The sequence below is a fragment of the Pangasianodon hypophthalmus genome, chromosome 11 (assembly GCF_027358585.1).
Source record: "Pangasianodon hypophthalmus isolate fPanHyp1 chromosome 11, fPanHyp1.pri, whole genome shotgun sequence".
Taxonomy (NCBI): domain Eukaryota; kingdom Metazoa; phylum Chordata; class Actinopteri; order Siluriformes; family Pangasiidae; genus Pangasianodon; species Pangasianodon hypophthalmus.
In genome coordinates, this window is record NC_069720.1 from 6,885,958 (window position 1) to 6,912,475 (window position 26,518).

The 26,518-nt window shown below is 38.1% G+C and overlaps 1 protein-coding gene across 1 annotated transcript; it reads right to left on the reverse strand.

Annotated features, from left to right (window-relative positions):
- On the reverse strand, positions 1-25,068 carry shroom2b (shroom family member 2b). The gene is made up of 10 exons (XM_034308838.2): positions 24,319-25,068; positions 18,624-18,772; positions 8,052-8,168; positions 5,599-7,930; positions 4,817-4,899; positions 3,208-3,720; positions 2,219-2,689; positions 1,564-1,729; positions 581-853; positions 1-436 (listed from the first exon to the last, which is right to left on the reverse strand). The coding sequence occupies exons 1-10, from the start codon at positions 24,535-24,537 to the stop codon at positions 164-166; spliced, it is 4,596 nt and encodes a 1,531-aa protein (XP_034164729.2). The 5' UTR covers positions 24,538-25,068; the 3' UTR covers positions 1-163.
- Positions 25,069-26,518: the final 1,450 nt, after the last annotated feature.

A 26,518-nucleotide genomic window follows, 5' to 3' on the forward strand; every position in this document is an offset into this window, starting at 1 on the left:
AAAAGCCAATTAACAACACAGCTTAATCTGCCAGATTGAATTCATTTTATAGAATATCCATTCACTGAGTAACTTCCTCACAAACTACTTGTATAATAACAGAAAAGTCAACGTGCCACAGTGCTGAAGATGCCAATCTGCCACCTCTCAGTTTAAATTAAGTTCAGTAGCCCAGTCTCTGCTCTAGAGGCAGGCTGTCCTTCAGACACTTGAGCTGTTCCTCTCCGAGTTTAATCCGGTCCTCAAGCTTTCTCTGCTCAATGATGAGGGCCGACTTCATCTTCACAAAGTGCTGGTAGTCAGCGAGGCGGTCTTCACTCAGGTAGCTGACCAGGATTTCGTAGACCAGGCGCTCCCTTCGGTCCAGGTTCTCCTTCAGCTCCTTGGCGTCTTCATGCTGGCGAATCAGCAGCTTCCGTTTTTCTGTTAGCGTGTGCTATATATACAGTGACATTCAGGCAAAACAAAAACAGAGCTATGATTAGATAAATTATTTCACCACTCTAAGGTCTGCCCTCTCATACCATTTGTCTAGTAATAGTAAGAGAATGCATTTGGTTTCATTTTGAAGATGCCGCACCTTCTCTTCAGCTGAAACACCCTCCTCCAGGTTATTGAGTGCATTTTCCACACGTGCCAGTCTCCCCGACAGTGAGAGCAGCAGACTGACCACTTTGTCCAGGTCTCCAACAAACATGCGGAACTTGTCCAGCTCATTGGGCTTGCAAATGGCCTGCACGGTGGCCTCCACCTCTTCACCCAGATTGTTGTTGTCCTGCATGTCCTCCAGAAGACTCTCTCTGGCCTCACGTAGTACCTGCAGCTTCCTGCTCAGACTGTCAATCAGCTCCTGCTGCAGGGACAGACAACAGGTACATGAGCTCATGTGAGCATCATACATAACAAGATTACAGGTCTAATATTAATGTGAGGGCTAGGTTTGCACGGACCTACAAGAGTAGTGTAGCTAACATGTCAATTTAATTCAGAAGAATTTGTGTATAAATAAACCTCAAACCAAATCCAGGTCTTCAGTGATTTCACACAGACTTTTTGATGTTTTAGGGAATTACTGTAATCTATAAACATGAACAAACCTTTACAGTGTAGCAGAATGTTGTAACATTATGGAGTACTGGAATCACTTTTTCCCTTAGCACAATTTGGTATCTAAACTTTATTTATTTATTTATTTATTTATTTATTTATACTCAAGTACAAGTGCTCTGGTAAAAGTTAAAGTACAGCTTCAAATTCTTTTAACAAAATTTAAAGGAAAAAATACATATTTGAATATAGAGAATTGTATTACTGTTTGAAAATGAGTAAAAGTCAAAAGTATTCAGTGAAAGAAAAATTTAAGGAAAGGAAGACTTCTATTACTTGTTATCAACATTAGCTTTATAGCTATAGTGCAAAATGAAAGAAGTAATGATCTGACACTAAACCGATCTTGTCTTGGCTGAGTAACTGTTGGGTGAAAAATTGCATAAATTTGTATATTTTAGAAAACCTAATGAAATAGTGACTATGCGTTAAAAAGCCGGAGTGAGGTGGCTGTACCTTCTTATTGGACAGATCATATTCAAGTTCATCTTCAGAGCCCTGTTCCCTCATCTGTTCTTGCATGTCCTTCATCTTAATGAGGAGCTCAGCTTTGGGAGCTGATGTGCTGTAGTATGAAGAGCTCGTCGCTAGTGAGGCTGAGGCAGCCATTTTGTCATCGGCCCTGCAAATCAGATTCATATTCGGTAATTGCAGCTATGTGTGGAAAAAAAAATAAAAATTTTTTTCAAATTGCAAGAACAGATCCAAATACACTGAGATAAACAATGAAATTCAGGCATTTTTAAATATGTGATACAATATAATTATTAATATTGCATATAAATTGACCAGTATATACATGTGCACAAAAAACCCTGGGGACCAACAGTATAAGAAGTCTGCTGCTGTGAGTCGAACAAACAGGAACTTTTACTACCTCAAAAAATTTTAATATATAAAGTACTTTATTAATATGCAGTATTACACCAGCAGAGGACAGTGTTGTCAAGTTTTTCTTGTTGATCCAGAAACAAAAGCGCAAATCTGAATCCACTAACTAATATTTAGTATACTACAGCCCTGTTGAATTACCCCTAGTCATTCTGGAGGTTGAGTGTAACATCACTAATCTAAACTGCCTCTCTCAAACTCAAAGACAATAGGCACTCACTTCTCCTGTGTGGTTTTGGGAGACTGCTTTGAAACCGACTTTCTCCTTTGCTGTAGCCCCTCTAAAAGCTGCTCTCCTTGAGGGTAGATCCCTTCCATCAGGTCCATAGTGGTCTTCATCTTACTCTGATCCAAAATGTCTACCAGACTCTTATCCATTCCCATGATGTCTCTGGCTAGTTCTTCTCTCTTCTCATCCTCCTCAGAGAGGCCAGTGGGATCTGCTCTCAGCCTCATTGTCTCTGTGTTGTCCATCTTCTGGTCCTCTGAAGAACTGAACTGCATGGCATGAAAAAGGGAAAGAGGCTGCTCTGGGGAGCATGGTAGGTTTAGCTGGTGGGTAAACCCTTTATCAGTATCTCCAGGTGACTCTTGCTTATTTTCTGTATTAGAGCTGCCTTCTGCATGGACAATTCTCATGGGAATGTTTTTCATGGCAGAGCTGGGCTCTGTTGAGCTCTCCATCAAGTTACTACATTGGGAGACAGATATAGCACATAGCAATACATTACAGATAACATTAAAAAAGTATGCCATGTAATATTATACCACAGGGCTATGCTCGAATTTGATTTAATTTCCAGTAGTGTAGAGTAATTCAATGTTAAAATACTATAATGTAAGTGATAACAAGAACTAACTTGTTTCACAGACTTTCCACAACATTCACTGTAACTATATACAGTGTTGTTTATTGATAAATGAAAAAAATACAATTGTTATCAAATTGCTGTGTAATAAAAGGAATAAAACACTTTGGGAAATGCTGTTAGTAGAAAATAATCAACTTTGTTTCTATTTCTATTTTGCATCAAGCCACATCACACTACCGCATCAGTGATTATTTTCCTTTAACAGAATGCCCGGAAGTGGGTTTTTTTTAAATAACAGATAAAACAAGAATCCACACTCTTAAACAAATTTCTAGAACCCGAAAGGAGATAGTGAGTACACCTTGTGAGAATTATGATTAAGCTTCTGAGTGGTCACCTGTGAATATCTGAATACTGAATGCTGGCAGGGAGTTCATCAGTAAGCTTCCGGAGTGAAATTGAAGACCCTTGTGAATACCCAAATTCTGAGGGTGCAGTAACTTCACCACCGGACTGAGGGAGAGGGAATTTGGGTGTTGCCGAAGGCACCAAAGCAGAGAGTGGTTTGCCATTATTCCACATCCGGTCCCTCTGTGGTATTGTAGCAGCATGTGGGTCTTCCTGCTGGGAGTCACTCAGAGAGGATGAGGATGTGGTTTCTAGCTGTGTAGATTCATTCTCACTGTAGTCACTAGGCTTTTGTTCTGCACTGCCTTTATTGCTGGATGAAAGTTCAAATACTGAGGCTTGAAAACGGAGATGATGAGGGTGTGAAGATGCTGGGCAAGATCCTTTTGTGGTGTGGGTGGAGTAGAGAGGCTGTGTCATGTCTCTCTGTTCCAGATCACTGCTTCTGCTGAACTCCAGAGGGTCAGAAATGTTGAGATGATTCTGACCCCTTTCAGATGTACTGTGACAGAAGACACACACGCATGTACAGATATAAATGCTCATTGAGACCTCAAGCATTACCTTTTTTTGTATTATAATAATAACCGATTATGGCTGTCATTGTAAATCAGTCCTTGTCTACAGTTTTTTTTTAAGGAACCTTCTCTATAGAATGGAGTCGATTTACAGTGCAGTCTGGGTGGAGCTACAAAGTGTCTATCACTGGTAATCCAAGCAGCTTCAGCTGGCTAAACTGACACACTTACCACCAGTCATATCTCTAGCCTGCTATTCAACCTGGAATCTCCATTACAGTGACCATGGTGGCACAGAACAGCGGAGAAGATATTAAAGCTCCTTTAATCCAGTGGAACTCCCAAATATTAAACATTACTTAGTGCTCAACCACATACTTTTTTAAATTAGTTTTGCTATAGTTACTGAATAATTCATAGTAGTTACTGAATATGTTTTAGATAACTGAACAATAGAAAGTCATAATGGGGTTTCAACTAAATAAGACAGAACTGGGAAAAAAAACTGGAAGACTGATTTACTGTATTTTAAGGCTTTTAAGCTTGTTTTTTGAGACAGATGTTGAAAAGTTATTAGGTATACTGTACATCTGGGCAACTTAGAAGAGTGATACCTAATAGTAACACTCTTCTAGCTAAATATTTAGCTTTTTGCTTGCTAGTTTGTCAACTTAGACTAGCTATGATGTTTTATATCTCCTGAGGCAGTAGTGTTAATCAAATTAGATGTTTTTATATCTCCTGAGGCAGTGATACTGTTCAAGTTATCTACCTGTTAATGATTGTCCAATCCGCTGACTGGAATGGTTTCCTTACAACATTTATTTCAATGAAGTTAAATCTTAAACATTAAAAAAATGCATCTAAAATATTTCCCTAGAATTGGACTTTCCTTCAGACATAATGTCTAGGTTTCATGTTACATTTACATTTAACTATTTAGACAGAGCTGTCCCTTGCTCATGTTTCTCTGGGAGCTGTGGTAATCGTTAATGAGGTATAGTAGCTAGAAATCCTAGCACTGTGACAATTTATTTGGTACCATTAATCAGATTTTGGACAGTTAAGAAAAAGTCTAACCTGTCACTATGAATTTTCTCCGGGTGTAATTTGTGTTCTGGATGAGGCTCTACCACAGGTTTCTCTGCTGACAGAGTGATTTTCTGGGGGGAAAAAGGCAAGAAACATCAGTTAACACACACTGAGCCCTTTATCAGAACAGCATAGTGAATCATGATTTCTAAACTACTTTACAGCAAAGAAAGCAATAAATTACCAACAACCAACATTTATAGGAAAGGAAAGCTGCAGAGTCAACCTATAAAGGATCTAATACCCTACCAATGATAGTGCATTTTTGCTAAATTCGAGAAATATAAAGTGCAGAATTGACCCCATTACAACTAAAGTACAATCATCAAAATATGTGTTCTATTATTATAATAACTATACCTTTTTACACTGTAACAGCTCTTCAGTTTAAGTGGTAGTTAATCATTATCATTATCTTATCATCAGCCAGAATGTACAATGATAAATTTCATTATGCAAAAAGAAACTCAACTCAACTGCAATATCTGAGATTAAAGCATAAAAGCATGCCCTGTGAACACAAAAAAAAGATAAAGATGTCTATAATAAGCATAATGGAACAAAGATTTAGGCTAGTGTGATTTTTTTTATTATAGAAGTAGAAAAGATGACTATTGCAAATGTCAACTTTATATACCAAATCAAGGAGAATAAATCAAGACAGACCAGGAACAACAAAATGTAGACCAATAACAGGCCCAGTAACAGACATCCATGGATGCCTCAGCTCAGTCAATGCTCAATGGGCAAAAAAAAAAAAAAAGACTTACTTCCCCATGAAAGTCTGCTGAAGGAGAGGACCTGGACCTTTCATGGATGCACACCATGCTGTTGCCTTCTTCCATCCCTGAATCCAAAATGTTCTCTGCAGAGTGATATCTACTGGATGTTCTTCCTCCTACTGACTTCCTCTGCAAGTTCCATGTTGCCTCATACTCTGCAAAGGTGCCCAGTCGCTGCTGTTCTTCAGCTGTGGCGTTACATTTGTGTGTACTGAACTGCTGGTTTGATGCAGACTTTCTATCATTTTCACCTACAAGCAAAGTAAACCTATTTTTATCTCCACTGATGCTTTCATTGACATTGGGTTGGGATTTCTTTGGGATGGGTTTGGAGAATGTTGGTCTAGAAGCTCCTTCAAAGAACTTAAATCTATCTACAAAGGAGCCAAGAGTTGCTTGTTTTGAGGCCTCTTCTTCTACACCTAATTCATTGATCTTGTCAGGCTCTGAGAAAGAATGGACCCTTTTGTCCAGGGGGAAACGTTTTCGACTTCCAATGCGGGAGACATGGCCATTGGTAGAATCTGATTTTGTGCCTAACTGACCTTGAAATGTTTCATTCCCAGGAAGCTCCAGATCTCTCCTTTTAAATGATGTGGCCTGTAGAACTCTGGCTTGTGCTTCTTTCAGGTGGTCCTTGTAGGTGCTTGTAAAGGATCCATCTGAAGAGGATGTAGAGGTCTCTGTGGACCTCCAGACCCCTAGGTCCTCCTCAAATTCTCCAGGACAATTTAAGGTAGCAGCACTCCGGCTCTTTTGAAGCTGGGCTCTCTTTTCTTGGATCTCATTGAGCAAAGTAGTGGCATAACGGTCACTTCGTCTTCCTTGCTTGCTACTTATGGGATCAGGTTTTTCTTGCAGTGTGCATCCTTTTGTTGTGTTCATGGTACTGTCAGTCAGAATCCTGTTCTCCTGGGCTAAAGAATGTAACAATGGGGTCTTCTGAGGGCAGATTTTATGTCCATTCTTGGAGATCCAAGGGTCATTTTGGGTATCTTTGTGTTCTCTGGTGGAAAAAGATCTCTGCTCTGCCTGTTGCTTCACTGTGCTGTTGTTGTGTTGGTTCTCAGAAATTCCTCCATCCTTCCTCCATGGATTTTCCTTTTCTTTTTTCCCAGAGTTTGACTTCAATATTGCTGGACTTGAAGCTTCTAATTTTGGAGGACTGACTGTGTGTTTGTAGCTTTTGTTCTCAGGTGCCTGCAGGGAAGTTAGAGGGTACTTTAATTTTATGGCTCTTTGATAGTTTGCTGGATTCCTGTCACTGCTAGCATGGATAGGCTCTGATTCTGGCCTCCATTTATGCTCTCCAACTCCATCTGAGATCTCTTGTTTGGGCTCATCAGAAGTGATGCAATAGTAGCGATAATTAGCCATTCCATCAGAGCTGCTGTCAAGAGTTGTGCTAGACAGAGACCCTGTGGCACTTCCAGTTTGCTTCTTGACGCCCCCATTAGTAGCAATATGCTGCAGGCTACGGTAATAGATGCCAACAGTCTGCAGATTGGGTGCAAACGTGTTCCTGGGATAAAGGTAGAAGGGACTCTCATCACTACGCTGCCGTTGATGCTGAGGCTGACAAGACAAGTGGTTCTGGCCTTGTCTTACATCAGTACTAGATAAGGAATAAAGCTTTGTGGTATTCAACTCATTTCGGCAGTAGTCCTCAGCTGATAGGTGTACTCGGAGAAAATCTTTTTCAGATTGTGGGTTGTAGCTATGTTGTGACTGGAATCCTTGTTCACTAAAATTGTAGTCATCAGCCTGCCTGTCGTTAACTCTACTATGGGACTTCTGATAGGAATGTACTGGCAGTCCATGCAAGTATGGGATGCCTAATCCCTTTTCATGATCTTTAGTTGCTGTGAAACTGTCATTGCGTAAAGGTGGAGCTGGTGGGGGTGGTGAGTAAGCTGCTGAAGACTTCTCTGGGACATGCCACACAGGGTTAATATTCAACTTCCCAGAGGAAAAGAATCTGGAGCCAGCCTGGTCCCCGATTTTAGGGCTGGTACAACCTTCATTACTCACAGGAATCTGTAGGTACCTGCGGTGTTCACTTTGGCTGCCCCGATAAAACATACACTCTGATGAGGCGGCACTTTCTGACAAATGCTGTTCAGGTGTGCAAGAAGAAAATGCTCTATATCCAGAGTTATGTATATCTCCGCTTCTCGTGGTTGCTAAATTTTCTGCTCCAATGTGATGCGTGTTGCAGGAGCGCTCTAGAAGTTCCATGTTGCCCACTGAGCTGAACTGGCATGACACAGGCTGCAGATTTGTCTGGCCCCAGCAACTGATGAAGTTATTTGAGGATGAACTAAAAGAATAGACAGGAATATTGCAACTTTATGAAGGACAATTCAATACATTTTTAAATTAAAAGGGCCACAGTGAAACACAACACAATGGGGTTTTGATGGAAATTTCTGCAACCTCACCCTGCATCACGCTTTGTCTGCCACGCCGGTTCACGCACAACAGTATCTTCAGTCTCATGAACTTCTGAGGAATTCTCAGAGACTTTGGAAGAATGCCATGAGCAAGGTTCATTCTTCCTAAAGGGTAAACAGACAAGAGTGGTTTAAAAGATACATTTGAGTGCAAAAGGCTCCATACCCTTGCTGTGAAATGATGAAAACAGTAAGGCATTTCAAGCATATATAGTATAGAGCTTGGTATTACAGATGCCTCTTCATTATCACAAGTAAGTCAAAAATGCTTTTTAAAGCTATCAATATTAAACAATCAAAATAATCTTTTCTCTACTCCACTTGTTCTAAGAAGTTTAAGAATCTGCATTTCTTTGGTTTGTCTCATTTATGAACCATGGTCATTTACTTTAGTAACATCTGTAAACACTGTAACATCTTTTTGTACCCTTCTCCTGCTGTATGAACGATCAAGATTCTCTGTCATGTTTAGATCTTGTGAAAGATGTTTTCTTGATTCCTAATGACTTTTAATTTGACTACTTGTAGCAAACTGCTTGACACTTTGAGCCTGCTGAGTCTGAGATGCAAACTTTGCACTCAACAATATGATCTGGCACTACCAAGGGACTACCACGAAGAATCCCATTCCCAATAAACTAGGGAGGCAGCTGATTCCCTGATCACCTGAGGTTTTATGTAAGTATCTGTGAAATAATTACACAAGATAATTACTGTAAATCTTGACTGATTTGCAACACACATACCGTTTGACCTGATTCTTCCTGAGAAGCATGCAAGATAAGGAAGGAAATACAACACATTATTAGACAGAATCACTAACCAAACACAATGCAGCAATGTCTCTCTGGATAAAAAAATTATTAATTTATTAAATAGTACAAATGCTACTGCATAGATTATTACTAGTTTCAAGGAATCCAATAAAAATGGCATCTTGGGAATCAGCAGGCATGTAATCCCTTGCTTGTACAGCACTGCTACACCACATGGCTGTATAGTTGATGGTGGAGTATGGAAGGACACTACACTATACAGCAGAGGCTCATCTGACTTGGGATTAACGGAAGAACTAGGGAGGGGCCAATTATTACGAAATACCTCATAGAACTTTGCACAATCTTCGTTAGAAAACTTCTGGCCACGTGTATGTCACTTTCTGCAGGCATTGTTTGTGTTACAATATCCACCATTTAATCTTCCTGTATAGCAAAGAGGAAGAGAAACTGCTCATGTAAGTGTAAATTTCATCTCCACATGCTAGTTAAAGTATAACCTTATAAAACTGAGTGTCACTTAGAAATTAAGATGTTTTCTGCAGGAAAATTAAGGTGTTTTCAGAATACTACCCTGCTGACATATGTAGTGTGTGAACAAAACACATTTTCTTAGATACATTATTATAAAGATAAGGGGTCATAGTTGTCTGACATTGTTTCCATTTAAAAATCTTCATTAAATCAACTAAGACAGAGAACAAGGGCATTGAAATATTTTGACTGTCAACATTCAAATCATCTGGGAGCAGTTTGTTTTTAACTGAATTACTTAATGCAGTATTTACAGCATCACTATTTTTTTCCAGACTCAGGGCCATTGCTCCAGGATTTCTGGTACATTTGGTGAAGTGTAAAAGCTATTTTCAAGCCTGAGAGCAGTCCAAAGAACCAACTTCCACCAAACCATGGTACAGTCCACCATCACATCAGGTATGAAAGTTATCCACTCTTGGTACTGTGTGTCGAGCAACGTGACTAGTTCATCTTGTCACGTTACTTCCTGTTTCAAGTTTTGTGATTGTGGGGAAAGCCAGAATGCCTTATTGATATATAAAACTGTAATTAGCTCAGCTTTGTGGTGCGAGTGCTTGCACTGAGAGCAACACAAAAAACACGTCTTGTGATGACCTAAATGGCTAAAAATCTTCTTATACAAGCACAGCTCCTTGTTTGCAGGTGTTCCTACACAACAGCATGCCATGATTCCAAAAAAGCACTGTTCTTCACCACTTGAGTGTTGTGAAGCTCTAGTTTTAAGTGTTATAGCCTGAGTTTTCAATCAGGACCAAATATCAAATAGACAATTGTACTTGCTAGTAATCTAGACAATGAAGTGAAAAAGACGTAGGTCTCTATGCTAGTTTTGTTTTTAGGTGACTGCCAAATACAACTGGTAATCCGTCACCAAAAAAATATATATATATATATATATATATATATATATATATAAAGATGAGAAAGTAAAGGAAAGAAGGGGAAAAATTACACACCTAAAAGTTTTCCGAAAATGATAATATTTCTGCCACATGACAAGACCTATCTAAGACCTGATTTATCTGAACAGATACAGCTTTGATGTATTAGAATACATCCCAAACATGAAGTAACATAAAAAATTTACATCGACAGCAGAAACTCTGGAAAACAACAGACATTTTGATACAGAGTAGCTACATCAAGACCAAAGTCTAAGGACTGTTAATGAATTACAAAAAAATCCCACTTACCAAATAATTATTGCATGAGAAATATTCCTATTCCTTCATTTTCCAATTCTGCAAATAAAGATATTCTCATTTAGCTCTAGAAGAAAGTAAATTTGTGCTTTACTTCTAGCCAGTGCTTTAAAAGATTCGCATGAATACCAGATCCTTTGGGAGCTGAGAATCTTAAAGCATTCCCACCAGCAACTCCTAACACTCGGAACAATAAGTCAAGTCAAATGTAGGCTGACCAATAGACAGTCAACCCCTACCCCCTACTCCCTCCCACACTCACACACTCGCTCTCTCTCTCTCACACACACATACACACACACACATACACACACACACACACACACACACACACAAAGCAAAGCTCCATACTAGGAGGATCACAAACTTATACCATCCACAAACTCTGTGTGTGTGTGTGTGTGTGTGTGTGTGTCCTGGTCAATAGGGGGATTATGCTAGAGATTTAGCTCTAGCAAAAGAGGGTTTCCAGTCATAACAAGTGCTATAATCTGCTTCTCTGATTGGCTAATGGCTTATAAACAATGGTGGAGCTACACATGTTGGTCTTCTGAGTGGTACAAGTAAGAAAAAGTCATTAATTAATTAATTAGTAGGCTACCTACAGGGCTACACAAGGACACATCTGTAAAAATTGTGTTGAGGTCTGGGAAAACCCTTCGGATATCACTGCGGCTGGTTAAATTACCTGAGTCATCGTTTAGTTATTTGGTAGCCTCAGCAGCCTATGCGTGGGATGCAGAGCAGACATGAGCCTGGACAAACTGCTGAATAGAACCACAGAGACAGCAGACAAAAAAATGCTAGCATAATCACAACAAGGCTTACTGGCGAGAGGGCACATCAAATCCTGGCTGACCCCACAACACATGCTCACAATATCAGATATTTCTTTTAATCTGAACCTTTTATCTCTAAGTGACTTTCAAGTGCCCATCTTAACCACTCATTAGTCTCAGTCCCCATGCTTATAAGCAGGGGTTAAATTATGTATGTAAATTAATATGTATGTATGTATGTATGTATGTGTATGTCTGTTTTTATTTTCTACATAGGTTGTATTTATCTTGGCATTCAATGGGACAGCAAAGAAAGAATTTCATTGTACAGGGAAACTTGGTTTCCTCACTGTGCACATGACAATAAACGCTTTGAATCTTTGAATCTTGAATCTAAATTAAGGGGAGGGCATAATAGTGATAAATTTGTGATAATAAAAGCAAAATGTTCACAGTGCAGATTTATATTTTCATATCATTTCAATGGCAAAACTGATAAACATGCAGAAAATGTAAGATCTGTTCACAGGGCTGGCTGGTATAAACAGACTATTAGGGCTAAGCCTCTATGCCTTGCAAAAGACATCAGGTTTCATTTTTGACATCTATGACAGAATGTTAACAAATGTCTTAAAACTGATTATTTTTTACTGTAGTTTAACCAAGTGCAAGAGCACCTGCAATGGTTGTAAGAATAATGCACAGAATGGTCTGAAGAAGTGAGGCTGGGGCTGATTTTTTTCTAGCCCAGAATGTAAATTCATGCAGCCTATCAGTGACAGTCGTGTTTGGTGACTACACAGTGTGACACAACCCCTACTGTTGATCTCCATTTGGGCTGATTTTAGAGCTGACTTCACTGACACATCTCTAACAAGACATCAGCAGTTATTGAGAAGCTGCATGTGAAATACAGTCGCAGGTGTAATGAACAAGAACAAGGTGGATTATTTACTCAATTTTTTCCCCCAAAACACCTATTAGAAAGATTAAGAGTGTCCAATAAAAGTACAAATTACGCCAAAGGACATATGACGGAACCATAACTTTAGCGTTTTGGTTTGAATGAAAGTGTATCTTTTCTGCATGTGCAATAGTTACTCAATCCTTGATAGGTACTAGATTTTAGCCCTTCCATCTAATATCACGACCAGCCATCGCTGTCTGTTGACCAAGTTTTAGTTAAGACAGTATATGATTTATCAAAAAAAATTTCCCCAACATTTCCCTGATATCAATGTTGAAGTTGTCCATATAATCATTTTGGAGAACCTAGCCCAGCATGTCTGAATTGCTGAAGGCCCAGACTTCATTCTGGTAAACTTTAAGATCACAATGTTTACCTGAGACTGTGGAGGAGTGTATGCAAGGACTGAGTTGTCACCTAAAGTAGCAGATTAGCACAGGTCTTCCCACCCCAAGCATATATGAGGATAAAAGAGATGCAGAAAGAGCAGACAAAAAAGAAAAAGAAAGAATGTCTCTGAGGTTGTGTCCCTCTCTTAGTTTTGGAGGAAAGTGTGTAGTTATATGTGTAGTCATATTTTGTCTTTTCTACACAGCTTATGGAGGTTAAACAACACATGGTCCATTTGCAGAGAAAAATGTAAATGTGTTTGTTCAGACAGAATCACTCAGTAAGTCAAATGATATTTCTTGGATAACATACAGGGCATTACTGAGACTTGTTCTACTCAAAATGGTGGGGGGAAATGGTGGGAAAAACGTTCTACTGTAACACGTGAATGTGGCGGCATTTCAAATCCTGTGAGGACAGATCAACTACTTCTTTCGTGATGTGACACGTGCCAGAGCATCTAAGGACAGCCCGAGAGAAACAACAAAAACATGATGGCCCATTTAAATGTTATGTACTAGACTATTAGAGATCTATAATTTTTGCTATGATTTTAACACTCTACTGTAACGTGTGAATCTGGTGGCATCTCAAATCCTGTGAGGACAGATTTCAACTACTTCTCTCCTGATGTGACAGGTGCCAGAGCATCTAAGGACAGCCCGAGAGGAACAACAAAAACATGATGGCTCATTTAAACGTTATGTAGTAGACTATTAGAAATCTATCATTTTAGCTATGATTTATGTAAAAAAAAATTTTTTTTTTAATGGTGTGCATGTTACAGTTGCATGTCCAGTAATTGGGTGGTCCTTGAGGTGTTTACATACACAGTCATTTTCCTTTCTGTGTTGTCCATATGCTGTACATATCATTTTACAGTTAATACACAGTGCCATCATTGTGATTATAATCATTCATAGCCCTTAAATTTAGTGTATTTTGACTATAATATGTCATGTCATATCCTATTCATTAAACAACCTTAAACAACCTCAAACTGATTGAAAGGTTCTCCATTTCTCATGTGCAAAAATATATTCTAAACATTTAAAAGTACATTTAAATGCACAGATATATTATGTATGCCTGTTATTGCAAAAGATACTTTTTCCCCCAAGACATTACTATTACATCAAGTATGCAATCAGTGTGATAAAATACCTGCTCAGTTGAATGAGTCAATCAATTCCTCCAAACGAGTTGGCTTTAATGTACATAGAGAAGTGCTTTAAAGAAGTTACTGCCCTTTACTGGATTACTCTGTTCCCAAAAATCCCCACCAAAACAATGGGCTCACACATAACAGCCAATCCTGTGGGCCCACTACACTCACCTAGGCAATGGCACCAACCATTTCTCTAATACACAGGGGGGGTTAGTAAATAACATTCCTATTCGATTTACATTACTGCAGTTTTAAGGGGGGAAATGCTTGTCATGTTTTCTTCACAGAATATAGAGAGAATAATATTATGCTTAAAGAATACACAATGTCAGGTTACTCCTTGAGATGTGAAATTTCACTGATTTCCCCCACACAGAGGTTCATCCAGCTTTGCAGGTTGTAATTGGATTCTGAGCAAAGGCATGAGTAGACAGATCACTCAAAGCCTGAACCTCTCTGTGTAATAAGTTAAACCATATATTGATATTGGTATAGCGTAATCTGAAATGGTAATACTGTTAGATCCTATATAAAGTGGATAATTTAAATTTGCAATCTGATAAATTGTGTGTGCAGTTAGTGATTGTGTTACCTATGTGTTACAATAATTGAGTAATATTTAGTAACAAACATAATGAGTAACATTATGTGCAAAGTCAAGAAACAATATTTGAATGAGTTTATTGAATATGCTAATGGAATGGTGGCACAGCGAATAGCGTTGCCACCACACAACCTTAGGTTCCCCGGTTTGATCCTGAGTTTGAGCAACTGTTACTGTTAAGTACTTTATCCTGGTCAGGGTCATGGTGTATCTTGAGTCTATCCTGGAAACACTGGAAGTAAGGCAGAAGTACACCCTGGCTGGGATGCCAGTCCATGGCAAGGCACCATTCACACACTCATGCACACCCAGGGGTAATATATGTTAGCCAATAAGCTACCAAATGGAAACTGGAGAACCTGAAGAAAACCAACATGGACATGGGAAAACATGCAAAGAACCTCCTCAAAGCTAGTAACCAGTGGTAGCTCAGTGGTTAAGATGTGAGACTACTGAATGGATGGACATGAGTTCAAATCCCAGCTACTGCTGGGCTCTTGATCCACAACTAAGTATATGAAGGACATACAAATATAAAACTGTTCAAATGTCCTGTATGGAAGAGAGCCCATTACTCTCAACAAGTGTTTCTAACTTTGATTACACTATATGGCCACAGTTTTGTGGACAACTGACCATCACACCCCATATGTGGTTCTTCCCCAAACTGTGGTCACGAAGTTGCAAGTTCACGACTGTTTAGGATGTCTTTGCATGCTGCAGCATCACAATTTCCCTTCACTGGAACTAAGGGGCCCAAACATGTTCCAGCATGACAATGCACCTGTGCACAAAGCGAGCTCCATAAAGACATGGTTTGCCAGTATTGGACTGGAAGAACTGAAGTGGCCTGGACAGGGCCCTGACCTCAACCCAACTGAACTGAACTGGAATACCGACTACGCCCCAGGCCTCCTCAGCCGACATCAGGGCCTGACCTCACTAATGCTCTTATGGCTAAATGGGCAATAAAAATGCTCCAGAATGCTCCAAAATTTAGTGGAAAGCCTTCCCAGAAGAATGGAGCTTATTATAACAGCAAAGGGGGACTAAATCTGGAATGAGACGTTCAACAAACACATATAGATGTGATGGTCAGGTGTCCACAAACCTTTGACCATTTAGTGTAGACGTTACACAAGGCTCAGTGCTGTTATTTTCTCCTGCACCAAATATTAACTGTGGTGATTAAAATCATTTTAAAAATATGTTAAACATTTTTTTAAAAATATAAATATATATTCAATTTTTCTGGTTTTCATTAAGGACACAATTATATAGGGGTCATTTATGACTAATTAGCCAATTACATGTAAGTAAATTCCAACATTAACCTTAGCAATAAACATTACACTCCTCAATGGTTCACTTCATCCTCTGAATTTGCAGAGTTCAACTTTTTTTTACCACTAGATGGCTCAAACCAACCAGTAACAAAAGGCTTGTGCATGATGGGAATCTTTGTCTCCAGGCTTATATATCAAGTATCCTATGCACTGTAACACTGGTCATCAAGTTACCAGTAATCATGCTGAAGTAAACATGCTATGGTGGTCACTATGAGACACTAAAAACAAAAATATTCCTAATGGTGCTGTATAATATTACAATAATTAACTGAAGTGCAGGTCAATCTGGTAATGGCAAAATAAACTTAAATTAATTTAACTACACACTGCTACAGTTATTAACCTTTCATGCTCTGTTCAATACATAACTTCTTGTCTCAGGCCTCAAGCTCCACATAACACCTTTTTTTAATTACAATACAGTCATTAGCTTCTTATTAGACTGCTGGTGTTTCCCTAACAAAAGCCAGGTTTCTCACAGGACCTTGGATCTCCTCAGCCTCACACTGGCTCTAGGACCCTGAAGCTTCACACAAAGCCCAGCGAGACTAAGCCGTGGCAGTGGTGGACAATGGCAGCCTATCAGGCCTTTTTTGTGTAATGGCATACACTCTAACAGAATAATGGGGACCCCTTTGTTCCACTTTGCTATATAATGTTATAATCCACTAGCTAGAGGCACTGACCAGACCTTTTTGCCAGCCTGAGTGTACAACCAGCACTGGCAGTCTCATATATCAACAGAAAAGATGTTTACGGCAGTGCTGAAATGAACACACTGTATGAGACAGGAACACAAGAAAGAGCAAAATAGTCAAGAAAGATGTGTTACAGTAATTATATGGACTGAAATCCACAACTAATCTCTGATTAATCAAAAGAAAAGGATTAGAGAAAAGACGATTTTTTTTTCTCTTTTTCCTTTTTTAGACTAAATTACTAAGCTCTTAATTAAAGATGCAAATTTGTAAACTGAGTACACAGTTAGTGGCTGTGTTGCGACCACATTCACATTCACAGATCACATTCATAGTTGTAGAAACCTATCTACAATATATGTAAAATGAGGTTTTGGCATGTACTAAATACTCTTGATAGCCATGACAAGTGTGGCTCTGAGACCTCCAGAAGAGTAAAAACTGTTAAAATACAATTTACATTAGATTTTATGCTGAAAATTGCATAAACCAAAATAAAAAATTGTGTCTTCACAATAAAATAAATATTTTCATTCTAACGATTAGATTTTTGCTTTTATTAAGTATGAAATTGTATGCAGAAAAAGTTCCAATATAAAGAATATCAGCAATCAAAGGGTAAAAATGAATTACCTAAAAGATTGCTATTCGCCTGTATGCTCTTGGCTTAAGCATAATGTAAATTCATTCTGAAATTCGGAATAATACATAAAACACATAAAACACCCTGCCCCCATCACTGTAGCTTTAACTCCTGGTCTAAAGAACTTAAAGGTTACAGTGCTTTTTATAAACCAAGTACTAGTTTGCCATTCTGAGGTCTCAGCATCAGACAAGCTTTTTTAAAATAAATGTTTCTTTAAAAACACAGTTACGATCCCCTTTCATTTTGGGATGTAATAGCAATGTAGAAGCACATAATGGTGTTCACACATACTATTTAAATAAAGACTCCATATTGCATTGGATAAACACAAAATCTTCTGGTCCACTGCGGCTCACTAATGATCAGTTTTCACCAAAACAGCCTGCTTTTTAACCTCAGCTTAGACTGTGGCCTGGAAAAACTCAGAATCTCAGAGTAATAACTATTTAGGAGTACACAGGTATAATGAATGGAAGAACTCTTTCTGCTTCCTAATGTTGTAATTTACACTTTAAACAAAGGGAAAAAATCATAAATGCTTTTTGATCCATAAATCATTTAACCAGAAAATGGCTTCAGGAAGTGAAAAGTTTGTGTTGGGGCTTGCTATTGGATATGTAAGGAATAAAACATGACAAGACATGCTATTATAGGAAAATAATCAACAACTGGGTGGTGTAACATCCTGATGTGTTCCAATAACAGCATGTCCTGAAGCGTTTTATTCCTCTTATAGAACAGCAGTTTGTCAATTCTAACATTTTTTTATTTATAAAAGAATGACAGGTCACACCTTATTTTTAATGAGTGGCATCCACGAAACAAGTTATTTCCTGTTATCATTCACATTATAGCAGCTATAGACAGTCATTCCCTCGCCATCCTCTCTTTTTTTTCGCTCTCTTGTTAATAAGACAAAAAAAAAACAGGATAAAAAAATCCTAGGATAATTGAAAATACTGCATTTTGTTGCCTCTGACAATGACAATAAAGTTGAACCTAACCTAAACATAAACAATTTTAAAATCCATTTATGTGGAGCGTACGCCATAAAGGTTCCCATGTAAGTAGTTACTACAGAATCAATAACATATTAGAAAGCGTACATTGATATAAACTTGCAATTTGAATTACAGACTGTCAGAGCTGCTGTTAAATTAATCAACGCTTTCTAAGCAATCAAAATCAAGACTGTGCTGTTCAATAACAGCAACTTATATCATGGTTTACAATATTATTTTTATTGCTTTAATCATATTTCTATAATGCTATAACTGATGCCATACAACAAGAACATTTGGCACCCATTAAAAAGTAGGGCTTCTCCACATCCTAAGTCCTAGGTTAACCCATAGCTACACTGTAAACGTCAGTAGATGAGAGTGTATGAATGGGTATAAGACCCAACCGCACAGTGTCACGGTGTTTAAGGCTCAAGGCCTACCGTTTCAACCCCAATGCCAGAGTTTTGAAGGAGCTCTTCACCAGGCAAATAGCCTCCTGTCTGTAGCCGCTCAGAGGAACTGTGTTAATACTGACAATCTCATCACCGACCTGGAGCTGGGCCAGCGCCGCTCGGCTTCCCTCCTCCACCTGCACACACACACACAACACACATACAGGCTGGTCATACAGCTGACATGGCAGCCACATGCATTGTAAATTGAACTATGGAACTCAAATGATTATGACAAAATAAATTATGATAGGATTTTTTCTAGTTCAAGTTATTAATTAAGTGTATTATATATTTATTACACAGAACAGAAGGCACACAGAGCCCTCATGCTGTCACACTGTCATGGTCAAACCCTTCACAATGGGAACAGCAGATAAGTTTGTGTGGCCACCCAATATTTACTTCTGACATTTCCTTTTTTTCATTGGAGAAAACAGAGCTTTAGCTGACTGACGTCTGGTGGAAACTCTGGTCACTGCTGATACAGTTCCTCTTTTTATTTAAATCTAACCACAATGATGATAACAACCCTTTTTTTGCTCATTCAACATAGTTGTCATAGTTATCTGCAAATAAAATAAACCACAGACACAGTCTAGCACATAACAGTAATGAGGATGCCAGGCCAGAATTGCTGTATCATCAGACAATTAAGAGAGCAAAGGGCTATAACAGATTCACAAGTCCTTAAGTTTATAATACCACAAAAGGACTGACAGTAAACAGTATATCAGCTCTCATCCTCAGGTTGTTATATTTCTTCCCTGAGACAGAAAGAAATGCAACCTGAGTATAATGGTTAAAAATTCAACACACTGAAACTCTACCCTGTGCAGAGGCCCGTGTTTCACAACGCACAATCTCCAGTGCTTTTGTGGTGTGGCCTCTTTAACCTGCTGATATAAAGCTATACATTACAAATCCAATTATAAAAGGGGATGTGTTCTTGTTCCTCTGATGGCTGCAAAAACTTCTGTACACTCTATTCTAATAACAATTTTTACTTTCTCCATTAATTAAGAAAAGAATGAAACACAATGGCATGTGCTGTAGAAAAATAATCAACAATTAAGTTCGTCATTTTGCTATAAAAGCACATCCTGAAGTGTTTTATTCCTCTCATACAGCAGCCAATGCTAATAATTCTTTATTTATTAATGAACGACATGTCACAATTCATATCAATTAATACTGATGTTTAATGTTGGGGAGCATCCACTATACAGGCAATAGACTGGCGTCCCAACCAGGATGTATTCCCACTTTGTGCCCAGTATTCTACCGCAACCCTGACCATGATAAAGCAGTTTTGAAGAAGGAAGTGTGTGACATCTGGAAGAGTTTTAACAGACATGTCAGGAAGAATAGATGAGACATTTCTTAGCATAAATTTTTCAACTCTTATTGTTAGTTTCGGCAGTGAAAAAAACCCGTGAGACCTAACACACAATTACTTATTTTTCATTTTGTAATAAAGGTATGTAAGGTATTTCAACAAAATACACAGATATGCAATTATCATAGAAGTAAACTGAAATGGCATGTCGGATCTACATTTTCCAGGATATGGAAGCATACATTTCCAGAAAAAAAGTCTAAAATATGTGAGGAATTTTAATTATAACCAGCCTGTTTATTTTGCAAACACTTGCTACATAGTGGACACGATGGCAGCCCAAACAAGATAAGTAAATCCTTTGGTTTCACCTAGAGCTTAGAAGTCTTTTAAAACTTGCATGTCAAGTCATGACTAATTCTATTAGTCGTATACACATCCAGGAACTACGCATTACTACTGATCTACTCACTATATACATTGCAAACTGCATCATCACCATTGCGCTGTAATGAATGAACATTCAATCAAATGTCCATGAGCACTGAAATGACGACTGTAAGAAGAGAGTTGCTCAGACTACCTAGAGAAAGTTACATTTTCTGTTCTAGAGCAAGATTTATCCTCAGGCATGCACAGGCCTCACAGCGGGCTGATACAAATAATGCAGTGTGTCTTCACAGAATCCCACAAATCACATACATTCCTCGCCAGCTTCTGGCACTGTTCATATGACCCTCTGTGGCCTCTCTCTCTCAAACTTCCTCCAAGCAGACTTTCCAGCAAAGAAAAAGGACGTAAGCAAGTCTAAATACCGAGCAAGAAAAGCAAAGCAATAAAAAAAGCACAGCTTTTCAGGGCTATATTGAAACACAAGGTGGATCTGATCTAAACATTTTCCCAATAAGTACCCAATAGGGATGTGCCTTCTGTCTAATTTTAATATGTGAATAGCCATAATAGCTAATGAACGGATATACAATTAACTGTTATGGAAGGGGGAAAAACTTCATTAATCTGATGCCATCAAATATAAGTTTTCCACTGCAGTAAAACCTTCCTGTTGTTGGTGTCAGTGCACATATTTATGGTTGACCTACACAATATGTAAGCAATAGAACAGAAATCAGTGTGCTGTTATTAGAAAACCATCCGCAGTGAGTCCGTGCGATATGCCCTGACATAAAGCGGAGTTACTGTTACCCCTCTGAAACTGATTATTTTCCTATAACAGCATACCCTTTATGCCACAGCTACTTGACAACAATTACACTTTTTTATTAAAGAGTAACACCATACATTTTATCCATTGAATGTTCCTGTTATCACTTATTATAACAGAATAAACAGTTGTTTTCTCACCAGTCTCTCTTTGTTTCTGTCTCTTGAAGTTAATAAGAAACCTCACCAGCTATTACAAAGCACTGACACTGGAGACTTCTTCCATAAATGTTAAATGAACATCTCCTTATAAAAACCTTCAACATATTAATGATTATACACTCACCGTTCACTTTAATAGGAACACGTGTACACCTGCACATTCATGCAGTTATCTAATGCATAAAATAAGCGTAATGCATAAAATCATGCAGATACAGGTAGACAGTTTCAGTTCATGTTACATCAAACATTAGAATGTGAAAAATATGATCTCTGTAACTTTAACCGTGGCATGGTTGTTGGTACCAGATGGGCTGGTTTGAGTATTTCAGAAACTGCTGATCCCCTGGGAATTTCACACACAGCAGTCTCTAGAGTATACACAAAATGGTGCGAAAAACAAAAAAACATCCTGTGAGCAGAGGATCTGCAGGATGAAACACATTGTTGATGAGAGAGATCAGAGGAGAATGACCAGACTGGTTTGAGCTGACAGGAAGTCTATAGTAACTCAGATAAGCACTCTTTACAACCATGGTGAGCAGAAACACATCTCAGAATGCACAACACATCGAACCTTGAGGTGGATGGGTTAAAACAGCAGAAGATCACATCGGGTTCCACTTCTGTCAGCCATGAAAAAGAATCTGAGGCTATCATGGGCACAGACTCATCAAAATTGGATCAGAAAGTCTGGAAAAAGACCAGGTGATCTTCAATTGTCCAGTTTGTGTGAGTCTGTGTGCATGATAGCCTCAGATTCCTGTTCTTGGCTGACAGGAGTGGAACACAATGTGGTCTTCTGCTGTTGTAGCCCATCCACCTCAAGGTTCAATGTTTTGTGCATGCTGAGATGCTTTTCTCCTCATCATGGTTGTACAGAGTGATTATTTGAGTTACTATATCCTTCCTGACAACTCAAACCAATCTGGCCAATTTTCTCTGATCTCTCATATCAACAAGGCATTTCCATGGACAGAACTGTTGCTCACTCAATGTTTTTTGTTTTTCTGTGTTTTCTGTGTAAACTCTAGAGACTGTTTTGTGTGAACTTCCCAGGAGAGCAGCAGTTTATAAAATACTCAAACCAGCCCTTCTGGTACCAACATCCATGCCACGATCAATGTCACAGGGATCTCACTTTTTCTTCATTCTGATGTTTGATGTGAACATGAAGCTCTTGACCTGTATCTGCATGATTTTCTGCATTGCCCTGTTGATAACTGCATGAATGTGCAGGTGTACAGGTGTTCCTAATAATGTGAATGGTGAGGGTACGTTTTTCTTTGTTTCTTATTAGTTTCAGATGATGTGGAGCATCCACCCTACAATTTTCTAAGTAAGTAAGTTACTATAGAAACATAATGTATTAGAACAAGTGCATTGATATAAGCACATGGTACATACTTACAGCCAAAACTATTATCAGAGCTGCTGTTACAGAAAATTAACCACCTTCTGACCAGTCAGAATTGAAAATTAAACAGTCCAGTGGTATAAATATTACAGCATGATAGCTGCTGTCTATAATACACTGCATACATGCAAAACAAAAGGCAGGGCATAGGTTTGGGCTCTATACTAGCGACTGGTAGGTTGTGAGTTCAAATCCCAGCATAGACAGACAGCCCTATATGTTTTTTGTTTCTGTCTATCAAAAACATGGCCCAGATCTAAAGGTGGAGGCAGACAAGAGGATCTATGAAAAGTGGAGCCAAAATTCCTTCAACTAAAATTTACAATGAGAAGGTGCATGATGAGGCCGGAGTGTGGGGTTACGCTAAGTTAGCATTCCTTAGCAGATAAACATGTATGCAATTCCACCTGCATGTAGTTAAAGGATGTAGCCTAAAGTACATTATAAAAACAGAATTAATCCAACACAGATGCAGCTTCCATGGAGGAAATGTCTGTAGAGGAATGGTAAATTCTAAACCCAGTAGGACATGGTACTAAGACATGTACAAAAGAAACCTTTACAGGTTTTTAATTGGATGTTTGAATAGTTAAAGGTATCTCATATTTCCCCTCAGGGTTTAATAAAGTACATATCTATCTACCTATCTATCTATCTATCTATCTATCTATCTCTGATTGAGAAACACTCAGTCAGGTTGTACATTACATCTTTATTAGACATTTTAAGGTAGTATAAATATGTTTTGCTCCTTTTCAATACCTCAGTTTAGTACACCTCTGGGAAAAAATGACCTCAAGGGTTCAATCTTTTTCTGGACCCTTTTCTAAAAGGAAAAAGGACATTTGTTTATAGAAGTGTACTAAATAAAGGTCTTATAAATAAAGGAAACAAGGTATTTTAGGACTTTAATGGTACCCTTTTTGTATGCTTTGGAGAAACATTCAAGGTGTTTAAGGCTTTCAACATATTTAAGTGGCTCTACTAGAAACTTATTTTCTGAAAAGGAGCCCTCTTTAAGAGTTCCCTCAGATGAACAAACCAAAGAGTGCTTTAGGGTTCTACATCATTTTTTTAAAAATAACATCAAAAACAAGGACTTTCAAAACCAATACCCACTTGAGTAATGGTTCTTCAAGAATTTAGGGTTATAGTGTCTTAAAAGAATCCTATTTAGAACCTTTTCTAATTGGCAAGGTTCTACATAAGAACTTCGATAGAGGGACAAACCAAAGAACCCTTAAGGGTGCCATGTTGAACTTTTTTGTGTGTATCAAGCTATCTAAATAAAACCAATTATTGAATGTGAATCCATAATGCCATTATCTTATATTTTATGGCTTTTAAAATGTTTATATTTATATTAATTGTTTAATATAAATATAAATCTGTTTATTGATTTTTCCAAATCTTTTCCAGGTTTATGTAGCAGAACTTCACTATAACATAAATATCATATATCGACTTATATCAACTGTTTTGATATTCTAATTTCACCAAGTCACCCATCACTGATATTGTACTGTGATGGTATTATTCTGTACCTTTGTAATAATCAGTGGTTCTTGGTATTCCAGACCTCCTCTCAGAGTAAATCCCCACGGAGCTCCTCCAATGAGAACAACATCCACCAGCACCCATTTCTCCCCATCTGGTCCAGCGTGCTTCTCCATGGACCTCCATGTGTCCCTGTCTTTAATGGTCTTAGACCTGGGCTCTCCTGCTGGAGCTCCAAACGGTGGACATGCACCTACGACTTCCATGGTGCATTTGGAGAGAAGTATCAGCTTCAGAGGAGATCCTGACAAGTGCTGCTGTGTTGCTGTTTATACATCTGAGCAGATGTTGGGACTATGACGTTTTATGGCAGATAATGAAGATCTTGAGAAGTGTCCCTCATACAGTACATCAGTCTTCACTAACCACTAACCACCAATAAGCACTCAACTCTAAGACTGGTTAAAAAGCTCAGTGAAGAAAAACGCATAGCCCTGAATTTAAATGGTCCTTAGACACCATGCATCATCCCCACACACTCCTCTCCGTCATGGTGAGTCCGTAAGGTCCAAATAAATTCCTCTCTCCTGCGTAAATGAGCGTGAAGTACGAATCCACAGAACCAGTGGGAAAGTATCCAAACCAACTTCTAGTCCTTTTTGACACTGTTGAACCATGCAGTAGCCCACTGAAATATCTGCTGCTGTATACGCTAAATCACTCTCGGACTGCGACTGTTAGACGTTACGTGTGTATAACTAAAGCCAATTTTGCGTAGCAGACACTTGTCGTGAACTTTTGCTTTTACATGCACTATGAAGAACTAACAGCGCTCTCACGCGCCCCCTGCTGGCAAATTACATTCACTGCAGCGCTACACTTTACACTTGATAACAGCGACAACAATGTAATAATAATAATAATAATAATAATAATAATAATAATACATATTATTATTAGTAGTAACAGATTATGGAAATATATTTAATCTGTAAATCTATTATTATTATTATTATTATTATTATTATTATTATTATTATTATTGATGTAGTTGTTGTTTTATTAGATCTAAGGTATAATAATAATAATTAATACATATTATTATTAATAGTAAGAGATTATGTAAATATATTTAATCTGTAAATCTAATCATCATATGATCATCATCATCTATTCTATTCTATGATCATTTTATTTATCATGAACCATAGTCATGCTGAAATGTATTATTATTATTATTATTATTATTATTATTATTATTATTATTGATGTTTTATTAGATCTAAGGTATAATAATAATAATAATAATAATAATAATAATAATAATAATAATAATAATAATAATAATAATAATTTGTATAGTTAAATCCTACAATTTTAATAAACAAGGATTTTTTTTCCCCCACTCATTTGTTTCCAGTAAATGTTTTATCCTGGTCCGAGTCACATGTGTTAATTTATTGAAGCCAGCCCACCAGTCAACCAAAATATTTTTTAGGAGATGGAATGAAACAGAAGGACTCTGAGGAAACCCATACAGACACAGACAGTAACCTGAGCTCAGGATCAAACCAGGGACCCTTATTATTATTAATATTATTATTAGTAGTAGTAGTAACAGCAGTAGCAGCAGCAGTACTAGTAGTAGTAGTAATAGTAGTAGTATGTTAATCCATGGGAAATTATATTCAGTATGCTCAGTATGCTTCAAGTAATGATCACAGATGATCACTTTGTCTTAACAATTGCATATGGCACAATTTGTTTACCTCATTTTCACACTTTTACATTATAATATCTCATTCTGTCCTACAGAAACATGATGAGTGTCAAAAAACTGTCAACATCAAAGGTCAGTTTGAGAGTAATAAAATCATACCATTAGTTCTAACATCATCACCAATGGATATTGTACTGCCTCCACATCATTATGAGAAGTTTCTCATGGTATTACAAGGTGCAATCCAACAGAGTTCTTCATACATATAAGCCAATAGGGATAAATGTACAGTGCAATGCTGTGTCAGCTCCTTGTATGAGATCAAGGATAAGTGCTTTCTCATATTTTAATAAATCCTCTCTGACTAATCCATTTTTCAACATCCACTCTCCGTGCTGCTTATCCTACTTTCTTGACGTCATTTGCCATTTGTAACGGTTGCCCTAGCAACCACTAGCATCCCCCCGAGAGAGAGGTCTGGTGGATGAGACAAGCTCAGATATAGTCTCTATACTGTATCTGTACAC

Bases quoted from the DNA above. Each gene is read 5' to 3' on its own strand.
- shroom2b (XM_034308838.2), bottom strand. From the start codon at position 24,537: ATGGAAGTCGTAGGTGCATGTCCACCGTTTGGAGCTCCAGCAGGAGAG. The intron at 4,900-5,598 runs GTAAGTCTTTTT...TTTTCCCCCCAG, and splicing joins CAGCAGACTTTCATGGGGAA to AAAATCACTCTGTCAGCAGA. The intron at 2,690-3,207 runs GTGACCACTCAG...CTCCCAATGTAG, and splicing joins CAGTATTCAGATATTCACAG to TAACTTGATGGAGAGCTCAA.